The sequence below is a fragment of the Toxorhynchites rutilus genome, chromosome 1 (genome assembly GCF_029784135.1).
Source record: "Toxorhynchites rutilus septentrionalis strain SRP chromosome 1, ASM2978413v1, whole genome shotgun sequence".
In the NCBI taxonomy this organism is placed as follows: Eukaryota; Metazoa; Arthropoda; class Insecta; order Diptera; family Culicidae; genus Toxorhynchites; species Toxorhynchites rutilus.
In genome coordinates, this window is record NC_073744.1 from 36163197 (window position 1) to 36175988 (window position 12792).

At 42.2% G+C, this 12792-nt stretch overlaps 2 protein-coding genes across 4 annotated transcripts in view; one reads left to right on the top strand and one right to left on the bottom strand.

Annotated features, from left to right (window-relative positions):
- On the top strand, window positions 1-4463 carry LOC129766981 (exocyst complex component 2). Its single transcript, XM_055767579.1, has 7 exons — window positions 1-253; window positions 322-1151; window positions 1218-2036; window positions 2098-2480; window positions 2547-2963; window positions 3027-3083; window positions 3153-4463. The coding sequence occupies exons 1-7, from the start codon at window positions 145-147 to the stop codon at window positions 3226-3228; spliced, it is 2691 nt and encodes an 896-aa protein (XP_055623554.1). The 5' UTR covers window positions 1-144; the 3' UTR covers window positions 3229-4463.
- Window positions 4464-9220: 4757 nt separating this feature from the next.
- LOC129766986 (ETS-like protein pointed) overlaps window positions 9221-12792 on the bottom strand; it is a 281564-nt gene continuing 277992 nt past the window's right edge. For all 3 annotated transcript variants that reach the window (XM_055767589.1, XM_055767597.1, XM_055767602.1), the window contains 4 exons: window positions 12012-12463; window positions 11231-11947; window positions 10999-11156; window positions 9221-10921 (listed from right to left, as the gene is read on the bottom strand). In XM_055767589.1, coding sequence (XP_055623564.1) covers window positions 10858-10921; window positions 10999-11156; window positions 11231-11947; window positions 12012-12463 — 1391 coding nt within the window. In that variant the 3' untranslated portion in view covers window positions 9221-10857. The remainder of the gene's footprint in view (window positions 10922-10998; window positions 11157-11230; window positions 11948-12011; window positions 12464-12792) is intronic.

Here is a 12792-nt window from a genome sequence, read left to right on the forward strand (position 1 = left end):
TTTGACAGCGCATTTGTTTTGATGGTAAAGACGAAAAAAATATTGTTGATACGGTACATTTTTATCAACAGCGTTTCAATATTCTAAACGGAGGGAAACGCCACAAATTTGTTGTTTTGCGAAATAGCGCAACTGTGAAACATAATGGCGAATCGTCCCATCGTAACAGGCCTTTCACCAAAGGAGGGTCCACCTGGGACGCGTGTCACAATACGCGGAGAGTTCCTCGGTTCGAAATCGACCGATCTGGTTGGTATGTGGCAACTTGTTCCGTTATGGCTGGTAATAAAAATTAAGAATAAAAACATTCACGTTGAATAGGGCTCACCATCTGCGGCTGTGATTGTCTGCTCTCGGCGGAGTGGAAATCGGACAAGAAGATAATTGCCCGCACGGGCGCTGCGAAAGGCAAGGGCGACATAATCGTGACCACACGTTACGGGGGTGTTGGTACTTCTACAGTGCAATTCCGAGCCTACTATGAAACTATCGGACCCATGAAGGAGTCGGCCGTGTGGATCGAAGAATCACCGATGCAGTCTCTAGCATGGGGAAGACGCTCGTTGGCACCTACGGGATACATCCAAGAAGATCCGCTAGGGCTGTCGATCGAAGGAAACGATAAGAAATTTCCCGAGGATTTGCGGGATATTTTTCCCGAGGGGTCAGGTGATTTGTCGCAGGAGAGCTTCCTTCCTGGGTGGTTTTTACTGGAGAACCATCATGCGACTTCATTCGAGGATTTGAAGGCCGGGCTATCCTATCTACGGCGTCGAGTGGAGAGTCAGAAGGAAGGTCAATTGTCCTTCCTGAAATCGAACGCCGGTTCGGTGATTGACCAGCTGGATACACTGATGGCACTGCGGGATCGCGTTACGCAGGATACGAAGCTGCACGGCAAAGATCAGGTTAGTGATCTGGACGTAGCAATAAAGAATTCCATTGCTGCCTCCCACGAGCTGTTCAAAGATGTGCTGGCACGAAAAGAAAAGGCAGACGCAACCAGGGCGGCACTATCGGCCCTATCGAGACACAAGTTTCTGTTTTGCTTGCCCAATTCGGTAGAGAAAAGCTCGGAAAGGAACGAATTCGACATAGCTGTGAACGATTACGCCAGGGTGAAGAATCTTTTCGGAAAAACAGAGGTTCCGGTATGTATGAATATGGCAAGCTTTGTTGGGGAAATGTGTATTATTATTATTATTTTGTTTGAATAGGTTTTCAAGAAAGTACTCGAGGAAGTAGATCACAAAATTCTCGCAATCCGTCGAAAACTACACAGCAAGATACAAGAGATGCCACAGGGCGTTGAGCAGCAGAAAAAGCTGGTGAAAGCGCTGATAAGTTTGGAAGCCCAGCAAACGGGAACGAGTGTACACGGCATGTTTTCGGTAGCTGATCCTGCCTGGGATGCTATAGAAGCTCGCGCAAAGTATTTGGAAGAGACTTTCCTGAAATCGTATGATCAATATTCCTCGAAGGAAGCTAATCCTGGAGAATCAAAATCACGTGCCGATCCAAACGCTGTGCCCAATCGAGTCCAGTTTTGCGAGGAAATGACTGAGATTGCCGCCAGTCAGTTTCCCGATCTTTGGCGACTGGGACAGGCATATTTTACCGGAGAACTGCGAGGAGCCGGTCAGCCGAAACCGGGTAACTTCAAGCGGATAATACTTACGGTTATTGAACAGTTTTGCTCGTATCTGAAGGCCGCTCTGATTCCACATAATAGTCAACGTTCATTTCTTGCCAATAATATGAAGGGTCTTCCTAGCTGGCCGGCGAGCAATTTGTCGTTGAATTATTTGATTACTTGGTTGCCACATTGTTTAAGATATGTGCGAGTTTCGTACGCAACTTTGATACGCTTGGATTTGCCAAGTGAAGCGTTGGACATCGTGCTGAAGCTCATCGATGAATTGCGCTTGTATTATTTGTCCACAATTTTGAAGAAAGCCAATGAGAAGGTGAAGAAGCTCCACGAGAAAGAAACCTGGGAGTTCACCGTGGAGGAATTCGCCGGCGCCACGGGGCTGGTAAGTATTCGCTCGGGGGCAGTGGAAAACAGTATTTGATTTATTGTGTTTCCCCTCTCAGCCTTTGAAACTGGAGGAAATCCTTTCTGAAGCGATTGAGGACGCTCATGTTATTTGTCTCACCCCAGAAATACGTGAGAATACTCTCCTGGAGCCCCAGTCGGACGGGCAGAGAGAAATGGCCAAGCGTTTTCAGGAAACCCTGGCCACATTCTGTGGCGTGATAGAAACGTTGGCTCTCCAGCGCTCCGATGAGGATCCACAGCAAGCTCCGATATTGTCGCAACTGATTGGTTTCCCAACGGCCCCTCTCCAGCAGCAGTTATCTGGAGACAAAAGTTGGGGCTACAGCATCAGCTGGGAACAGCGATTGTTATGTTGCCTGTCCAATTGTATCTACAGTAATAAGATATTTTTCCCCAAGTTGGGTGGATTGTTTACAAAGTAATCGCAACATACAATTTCTTTGATGACTTGATTATTACAGTAAATGTTTCCCGTTTCTTTCAGGCACAATTATCCGGTGCCGACGATCGCGATTGAAAACTCTCGCTCGACCGTAAACACGCTGTTCAGCAGTTTGCTGGATATGTACGTGGAGCACAAGAGTGACCCACTGGTTGGAACAATCGAACCATCGATGTACATTGGACGCTTCCAGTGGGATCAGGTGGGGACTTCCGAGAAGCTGAGTCCCTACGCGCACGAGTGCTGCGATAATTTGGTGTCCGTTTATTCGGAGATATTCTCGATATCGCCCGTTCTGTTGCGACCAGTGCTGGAACCGATTGTGCAGACTGTAGCGGAAGAGTTGGCCCGGCTGATGACCTGCGTCCAGAAGTTTAATGTTAATGGGGCCTTGCAAGCCAGGGTTGATATTCATGTGATAAGGGACGCGGTGCGGGTTTACAGCAATGAGACGGCAAAGTAGGGCTTCAATAGTACTCGTTTGAGTAACGAATACTTCATTATAAATAATTTTTGTTTTAGATCATTTTTCATGGAAGCACTTGAAGCTATTCCGCAAGTTCCAGAAAGTGAGGAAAGGTAAGCTTACAACAGTATGGAGTGTGTACGATTTATGTTAAACTCTGTTGTGTCCATCAATACTTGCAGAGTTCAGGAGACTGTGAAGATAATCAAGAACAACATGCGCCTCCAGTTAATGTGTTTGAAAGTTGTGGATCCTTGACATGGCACTATCGATTTCAGAATGTGGAAAACAATGACAGATAAAAATAATCCATACAAGATTCTGAAAAAGTAAGTCCGAAGTATTTAAATATCTCTACCTAATTGTTTCTAAAAGAAGGATATACCCCGGTGGAAGCCCCGATTATCCGCGAGCGGATGACCCGTGGTGCGGGTTATTCGCGAAAGCGGGATCCATAGAGCGTCCCGAAATTTATCAGTGAGAGGTAGGCACTTGCTCTTTTGTTTTGATCATGGCAGATGAATAGTTTAATGATTGCTGTATTGATACAACACAGTTTCCATGCTGAAATATTTTTATTTTGTGTTTGTGCCGTTTTGTCTCAAATTCCGAACACTTAAGCCATCAAACAGTGTCTTATCACTCAAAATGGTACTTTTTCGTGAAATCTATGTGGTTTTTGGATACAATGGAGCCTTTTATTTCATTTTTCTACCATAAAATCGATGTACATATACATATACATATTCATGGTGAAACCCCAAAAATATGTATGATTACATTTGTCTCAACACAAAAAAAAATCATTACTTTTTAGCTACTAGACCGATTGAAGATGGTCGATATATCAAATTAAGGCCAGTTCGTCTTTGAAAAAATACTATACTCAAATTTTATATCAAATGTCAAATTAAAGATTCAAATTCCGAATTTGTTGACGCAAACATTTTATTGCTGGTTTGGCAGTAACTTTTTTGTAAATGTTTAGTATTATAAGATATAGGCAGTATCGATACCTGTAAATGATGTTAAAATGAATCCTATACCACAAAGAATGTCAGGGTTTTTATTATTCAATTATTTATAACATTAAAGAGCAGTAAATTTACATTTAAAAATGAACTGTACGGTATTTGAGAACAAATTTTTTCGTTATTCGCGGAGACCTAGCCAGACTATTTCGTGGATAATCGGGGTTCTACTGTATTTATTTTTGAAGAAAATACCTTAATTGTATTGCATCATATGAAATTCGATTCTATCCAAACACACGATTATATAACCTGTTGCACATAAAAACTGATGCTTGTGTCGTGATTGAAGCCGAAATCCAAAACAATTTTCATCTAATGCGACGTATTTTTGTATTTGCGAGGAAAAATAGAAGTTTTACAGCGTTAAAATCTACGTAGGGTAAATAGGGGCTATATGACCAGGCGGAGCAAAATGGGCCATCATTCATTTGGGCTTGTTATCTATATAACGCTTTAACACTTATTTTCCAACAATTATGTTAGGAATACTCTTAATAAGTATCTCCGTGAAATCCGCATTCAAATTCAATTGTTTGATAAAGATATTGAAAGAAATCTCACACTGACTGATTATCGCAAAAACATGTCAATGCATGTCAGAAAAGCAGTCAATAAAATAAGCTTTGTACGCTTCATACTGAAATTTATAACTCTGCTCTTTCTTTCTTTCTTTGTTTTTAAGAGGCTTTAAACTTTGAAGTTCATTCGCCTCTAACTAACTCTGCTCTTTATATCAATTCGTACTAGTATTATTTATTTGTTTCATGTAAAAGATCAGTTCTTTTTTATTGAGTACTAGCTGACCCTGCAAGTTTCGTCTCGCTCAAAATGGTTTTTTGTCATAAATACGAGTGCGATCCGATAAGTACTTAGCTTCATCGCCCGATGGTGACAGGGTATCGCAAGAGAAATGACGTATCGTGTAGTACATTCTCGTGAACGTCTACTGTCAAAATTTCAGCCGAATCGGACTCGTAGTTTTGTTTTGAACGTGTGTGGGAGCGGACGCGGATTTTAGAAAAATGGAAAAAAGGGAAATTCCGACGTCGCCACGGCCAAATTGCACTTTTTTGTTTCTAAACTTGAAAAAGTCACCCGCCGGGCAAAAAATTTAGTCGAATGAGGAGGTCATCGCCGCCACGGAGGCCTACCTTGCAGATCTCGAGAAAACGTATTTTTCAGATGAATTAAAGAAGTTGGAGCATCGCTGGGTTAAGTGTATCGAGCTAAAAGGAGACTATGTTGAGAAATAAATCGCCACTTTTCCAAAATGTTTGTTTTTTTTGTAGGCTAAATATGTATTTAGGAATAGAATGAATATAATATTCACGTTCTCTTACTTAGCGAACGTCCATGGGTTCAATCGCAGAACTATTCATTGATTAATTTTGACCCTCACCGATGATTTATTTATATATAAGTGTAAATTTTCCACTTAAATCTTTTTTAAAGCATATTCGTACAATGTACATCGATCAATAAGTATTCAAATCGTGAGTTTTTAACATGTAGCAAGTCAATGAGCTAGTCTTCTTTGAAAAAATACTCGACAAAATTGGATTCTAGTCGCATAGGAATATTGAATGAAGACTGAAAACATGTTAACTTTGAAAAATCATAACTCAAAAATGAAAAAATACACACATCGGATTTTTAGACATGTTATGTAAAAAACTTTCAAGCTTTCAAGAAAAAATATAGCAAAATTTAGCGCCCTTGTAAACAAAAAAGAAGCAAATACTGTCCATTTCTTTCGCAAATGTAGTATTTTTTAAAGGAAGAATGGGTAATTGGCTTCAATTTGATATAGTGATCATCTGAATCGGTCGAGTAGTTCAAATGTTGTGAATTTAAAAAAAACTCATTTTAGAATTCGGCTTAGTTGGCATAGTAATCATTTGTTTTTATTTATTGAATGATTGATTGAATGGAACAACTTTCGAATTCAATTGAATTTAACATATTTGCTGTGTGAGTAAAGAGTTTGAATAAACACCATGTAACACCAATTCATACATTGTAATAGAGTACAACAATGCTCGCCGCTCGCATGTATTTGGAAAACCAATTTTCCCCTGGCACCTCGATTTTTATGGTTAGGGAACACATGTCGGTGGGAGCAAATATTCCCCCAACTTGCATGTATTTGCAATGCCAATTTCTCCACGTCAGAATCCTCAGCTTTCAAGCAAAAATATAAACAAATATTTTAACAATAAAAAACAAAACAAATCAGTAATCAGTTGGTTGCGTTACTTGCTGTGTATCAGAGATAGGAAATTGTGTTACGTTGCGTTTGTGCACGACGCCCTATCTGTTTTGATCGATTCTCTTCATCGACATTTTCTATCCTTAATAACTCAGCGGTAAAAGCATTTCTTGATATGTTCTGGATTCTAGAAGACATCATTGGTTATCAAACTTCCTGATAAAAATACCGTAGAATCCATCTACAAGGTAGTTGTTATTTAAAAAGAAAGTGAATAAAGAAAATCGATCAAAACAGATAGGACCTTTTAAAAAATTAAGCGTGAATTCTCCGAAGATATACGACAAGCAAACCAAACAACTCGAACAATTCTGTCAGGTGCATCGATAGCTTTTTCTCGACTTGTTATCGACTTGCTCGGTATCTATACACTTAGAAAATTCACAGTAGAAAACTAATAGGAGTACCGATAAGTTTCTTCGTTTTTTTGTATCTAGGATTACGTCTTACATTAAGGATGCCAAATCAGAAAACAGGTCACGTTTTTATGAAATAAATTTAACGTTGATAACTATTCTTGCTGCGAACGGATTTTAACGATATACTATACATTACAATCCCATAATCTGTATATGGTTTAAATTGGTGAAAATTGGAAGCGTTCCCATTTCTCCATACATTTGTTCTGTCCATTTGTGTGCTTACCCGAACAGAGCTGTAAATAACGGGCAACTTATGCAGCCGCTAGAACAGAAACAACGAAGGGGTATAGCGAAAAGAGAATATTTGCGAAGTAAACTCAACCCTTGCATAGTAAGTAAGCTGTCGCTAGCGTATAAGTATTGCATCTTCTCTGAGAAAAATTCTCAGAATCTTTCTGTGCCCGAAACAACAAAGGTCGCTTATTCTGCTTGTTTTGTGTTTTATGTTTCCCCTCGAGCTGTGAACGTTAGCGCATACTTCACATTAGGTGCATCTAACATTGCATTTAACACAACCATCCGAGCTATGGCAAAGCAGGCGAAAAAAAAGAGAAGAGTGCAAATGATTGTAGGTTGCTTCTAGCCATCAGTATTTGGCTTTGTGTGCTTGTTTTCGTTGCGCGAGACTTAGAACTTGTTCATTTCCTGTACATGTGAATAGCACACCTTCGATACTTTTAGTTACCATTCGTATTTGGTCTCGTGCGCATCGGTTCTGCTCTGATGCAACAAGCTCCTAGCTTTGTTGACGGTTTTGACGGTCGAGGAACGTTTTTCCGTAAACGGCCATTCTCGCGATGTTTCATTTTTATCGTTGCAACTGTGTGCATCTGCTAGACGCGTGTTTGATGCTTGTCGAATGGCGATGCACGGAAGATGCCTCTCGTTAAATACTCAGTGCAACGCGTGCATTGATATAAAGAAACAAATCACGACATATGACTAATAAGTGTATAGTTCTCGCAATGGCAAGAAAAAATCGTTGCTTCTCGAAATGATTCTACAAAACCACGCAAGCCATTAAACCTTTTCAGGGTCCCTGGAACTTTTTGCTAAAGAGTTATTTATGAAATTTCGACGTATTCGCAAATAATATACGAAATGATTAACCAACAAATTTGAAAAAAAAAAGATTGCGTAGTCCTACGTCCTAAGCGGTCGTGTCTCGGATACAACCCCACGTTTTTTTTCAAAAATTAATGTTTTATTCTGCAAAAATGGTGACAAATGGTTTCATTCAGTTTTAGCAGCTTATAGTACACCACAACCAGCTGGTCCCACCAAGTAGACAGCATAACCTTCTGGCCGTGAATATTCCGTGCGGCCGTCGATGTTGATGCATGGCCGGGTATTCATACGTTGCCCGACGTTTAGGATTGTCGTAATGGATCTACTTTTCATCGCCAGTAACGATTCGATGCAAAAAACCCTTTCTTCCATGCCGTTGGAGCCGTTGTTCCCACATGAAAAAACGGCGTTTGACGTCTCGTGGCTTCATTTCATACGGCACCCAATGTCCTATCTTTCGGATCATTCCCATTGCTTTTAAACGATCGGATATGGTACGCTGTGCTACTCCAAGTGTATCTGCAAGTTCTTGTTGCGTTTGGGACGGATCTTGATCGAGTAAAGCCTCCAATTCTTCATCTTCAAACTTTTTGGCGGTCCGGAACGTTCTTCGTCTTCCAAGTCAAAATCACCACTTTTAAACCGTACAAACCACGTCTGACACGTTCGCGCATTTGGAGCATGGTCACCATAAACTTCCACCAAAATGCGATGACTTTCCGCAACTTTTTTCTTCATATTGATGAAATGAAGTAACACTTCCCGCAAAAACACTCTCGTTGGTACGAAATTCGACATATCCGAAGTGGCAAAAAACGATGTAGTTTACGCTTCAACTTTTTGACATATACTGAAAAAGACGCGCAATGACAGTAGCCATACAAATGAAACACAACTCGAGAATTAATCGAGCGAACGAAACCAAATTTGGCATGTGGAGGTTTTAGGGTGCAATAAATGTTTCTATGGTGAATTCACACTCCTCCCCCCTCTCTAAGGGGTGGGGGGCTGCCATACAAATGAAGCATAAATTTCTGCATAACTTAAGAACTAATCAAGCAAATAGAGCCAAATTTGGCATGTGAAGGTTTTCTGGGGCAAGAAACGTTTCTAAGGTGGTTTGTCACCACCTCCCTCCTCTCTAAGTAGGGGCTGTCATACAAATGAAACACAAATTTCTGCATAACTCAAGAACTAATCAAGGACCAAATTTGGTATATGGAGGTTTTAGTTAATCTACCCACTAAATTTAGAAGATTAGAAGATCAATCAATGAACAGTTCTGCGATTGGACCCATGAACGAATATAATCGATGAGTCAAGTACTTGATATCACTGGATTAGATAGATTAGGTTCTAGGGTCGACTGATTCACTAGCCTTCGAACGGTTGAATTGTTTCTTTGAATGGTCTGTTCGGATGACATACGATACCGCTTGTTTTTCGAATTTTTCCAACATTATAACTCAGTGTGGACACCGCACAACTGGGACGCGGTCTCGCAAGGCAAATCAGCTCCTCGATGATAGGCACAAAAGAACTAAACTTTCTACAGGTTTACATAAATATTTTGATGAAATCCATCGGTATTCTTCTAATATCGCACCAATATATGAATGAATAATGGGGTTCGGAACCGATTGCCTCCGAGCCTTGAACTTCCGTCCAGTCCTCCGCGGAGGGGCGTTCCACGGTACCAGCCTCTTCTTCTTCTTCTTTTTGGCTTTAAGAGGGTTTAAACTTTTCAGTTCATTCGCCTCTACAACGGTACCAGCCTCTGAGGTACAATATTATTATACTTTATTTTTGATCGACTTTGTTTGTTTTACTTCTTTGTTTACAGTAATATTTTTTAATAGTTCACTTAAATTATACTACACAGCTTCGCTTGTTCTCTCAAGATGCAGACACTCTCTCCTCATGCAAACATATACACACTCTTGCACAGATCCACACTTTTATACGCACACACACATGTACAGCGATTATAAGAATTAAACACAAACAGCGAATTATAAGCTCTATATAGTACTCTGATTTTGCTTCGCGAGATCAGCGCATTCCGCGGAAGACGGGGCCGAACCACGTAACACACTCTTCCATTCATCCACGCACTCATCCACGGATTTCTACACTCGTTGCTTTTACTACATACGTCATAGTTAATATTACAGAGAACATTCACTTGATTTCTTCTTCATGATACTGCTTATTTATACCTCTCCTCTTATCGCGCACGCGCGGAGGAAATATCCTTGCTCCTCCTAACAAACGGTTTAGTCTATCTCATTTTGTTTTTTATCAATAATTAATAATAATCATACATACATATATAGAACGAATATATCTAAAAAAATAGAGAAGAAAATCTTATCACATAGCTTCACAAATAATTGTTTTCTGTTTTTTTTTCACTAAAAAAATAAAATAAAACTTGTTTTCTTGCGTTGCTCACACGACATTTTTCCAACACAAAATGTTAGGTCCAGCGTTCACTTTTTGACTCATTTTTCATTTTTTTCCTAGGTTTTTCGTTAAGTAAAATTAAGTTTCGCTCACCTTTCACGACGTTGGTTGTTGTTGCAAAAACTGCCCACTCACTCTAAATTTGACGTTAAAACAAATGACACAGAGAGACCAAGAGCGAGATAGAAAAGATGTAACGAGAGTGAACAAACAAACAAAAAAGTAGAACGCTTCCGTTGCATACGTTTTGGCGTACGCGCATTACGCGTGTGCGGAAGGGAAATCTGAGTTTTTTTTTCTATTTACATGGGTGCGTGTGTGTGTGTACACAGTGTACAATGTCTACTTGATTGATCGATTGATCGATTGATTGTTGTTGTCGATGGTGGATGGTTTCGCCAGCTTTGCTTTGGGGGCTTTTTTGAAGTACGGTTTTCAAATAATTTTCTGTCCGATGGAAGCACGAGATGATCCAAAAAAATGTGAGGGTTGTTGAAGGAGATCCAAAAAAAACGGGATTTCTCTCCGGGAGATGGGAGTTGTGGGTGTTTTTTGAGCAAGACGCACTCCGCTCCCGCTGGAGACAACTATGCTAAACACAGAGTGACTATACACTGTGTTTGTGTGCCTACTCGTCGTCCTTTTTGTCCGGCTTGAGGTCAACCATTTCGTGTACTTGTTTGGCTGAGTATCTGTGAATTTGGGGAGGGAAAAAGGGTCGTTAGTTTCTCAGAGGAAGTCTACGAGGGGTGATGGTTTCGTTGCTTACCCGAGCAGAGTTTGAAGATCACATACGAAACGATACACGTAGCGCTTGCCGGCGGTTTTGTGGATGATGTTCTTATCGTAATAGTACCGCAGGCCTCGGCTAAGCTTCTCGTAGTTCATTTTTGGCTTGTTTTTCCGGACTCCCCATCGGCGGGCCACCTGAAGAAAAAATGGAGTTGGAATGTTAGGGGTCGTTCGGTCTATTGGGGGCGATTCAACGCGTTCAAACCTACCTCATCCGGATCCGTTAGCTTGAACTCCCACTCATCGCCGGTCCAGGAGATGAAGTTTTGGCAGGTCTTGTCGGTGAGCAGTTCCAGCAGGAACTGCCACAGCTGAATGGGACCAGAACCCGTGAAGCAGGGGGCTCCACCTTGCGCACCGTAACTGCCGAGCATCGTCTTGTCGAAACCCATCGTCGTTCCCATGTACGCCGGATGCTGGAAGTCTAGCAGCGACGGATGGGCTCCCGGATGACCCGGATGTTGTCCCGGGTGGTGCAGTTGACTCCAGGGGTCTATGTGGGCCCCGAGTCCGGTACTGTCGTTGTTACTGTTGCCTCCCGAGCCCTGAGGTGATGTCGTATTGCTAGGTACGGTCTGGAAGGGGGGTGTGTCATACGGTGAGCTGTACTCATGGTAGCCGTCGTGATGCGGATGATGGTGCTGATGGTGATGGTGGTGATGGGAGCTTTGCGATCCGGCGCCAGCGCCAGTGCCTGCCCCTCCACCGCTGCTGCTGTGATGGTGCGGCTGATGGTAACGGCCGCCTCGGCTGGTGTACGGACCGGTCTTGTAGTGCGGCGGCATGTACTTCTGCTCCATCTGTATGGCGGAATAGAACTCCGGGCTGTTCTCCAGGTAGCCGTGGGTAGGCGTTTGCGTTTCCGGCTGCGGTAGCGAATGGTACTGATCCTGGTCGTCATAGTGACCCGGAACAACGCCAAAGTTCTGAAAGATGTTTGGTGCAATGTTAGATCGGTACCGGTAGATCGTGGATCGTTCGATAACTTACCGGTAGATCGTCGATGTTGATGAAGCTGTTCGGCTCGTGCTCCTCCTTCATCTGCGGATGGCTTCCTGCGCTGGATGTCGTCGATGGAGTATTCGCACTGTTGCTGTTAGGATAACTGGTGTTGGTACTATTTGCACTGCTGTTGTTGTTGTTATTGTTGGCGTTCCTCACTGCCGCTGCCATCGAGGACAGATAAGAGGACATACTGTTGTTGTTGTTATTATTGTTATTACTGTTGTTGCTGCCGCTGCTGCTACTGGTATTAGCGGAGGAGGATGAGTTGTTCGGGTTGCTGTTGTTGCTGCTATTGCCACTATTGCCACCACCTCCGCCGCCGCCACCGCCTCCTCCACCGGATCCTGTGCCGGACTGTTGCTGCTGCTGCTGCTGGTTGGACGATTGGATCAGCGGTGGCGGGGAACCGTCGCTACGATCGTGGAGGGAAGTATAACCTGAAAGAAACCCAAAAAAGAGTGTCTGTTGAGTATAAACATTCCGAACAACGTGACTTCCTTCCGGACACGTGCTCCGGCCGGCAGTTGTAAACATTTAACTACGATTTGGGGCTATGATTTGTGTGTTTATTTATGCAATGCTTTCTCTCCGGGAGGAAGTGCCGAGCATCGAGAGGAGAAACTAAAATTCAAAAACCACAATCGTCGTCAATGAACGAAAATTATTACTATGATTTTAATTAATGCTATTAGGAGAACTTTCAACCGTCTCTGTGTGGGTGCGTTGGTGGAGGCAGGGGAGAGAAGAATATTTCCGTTTCCGATCG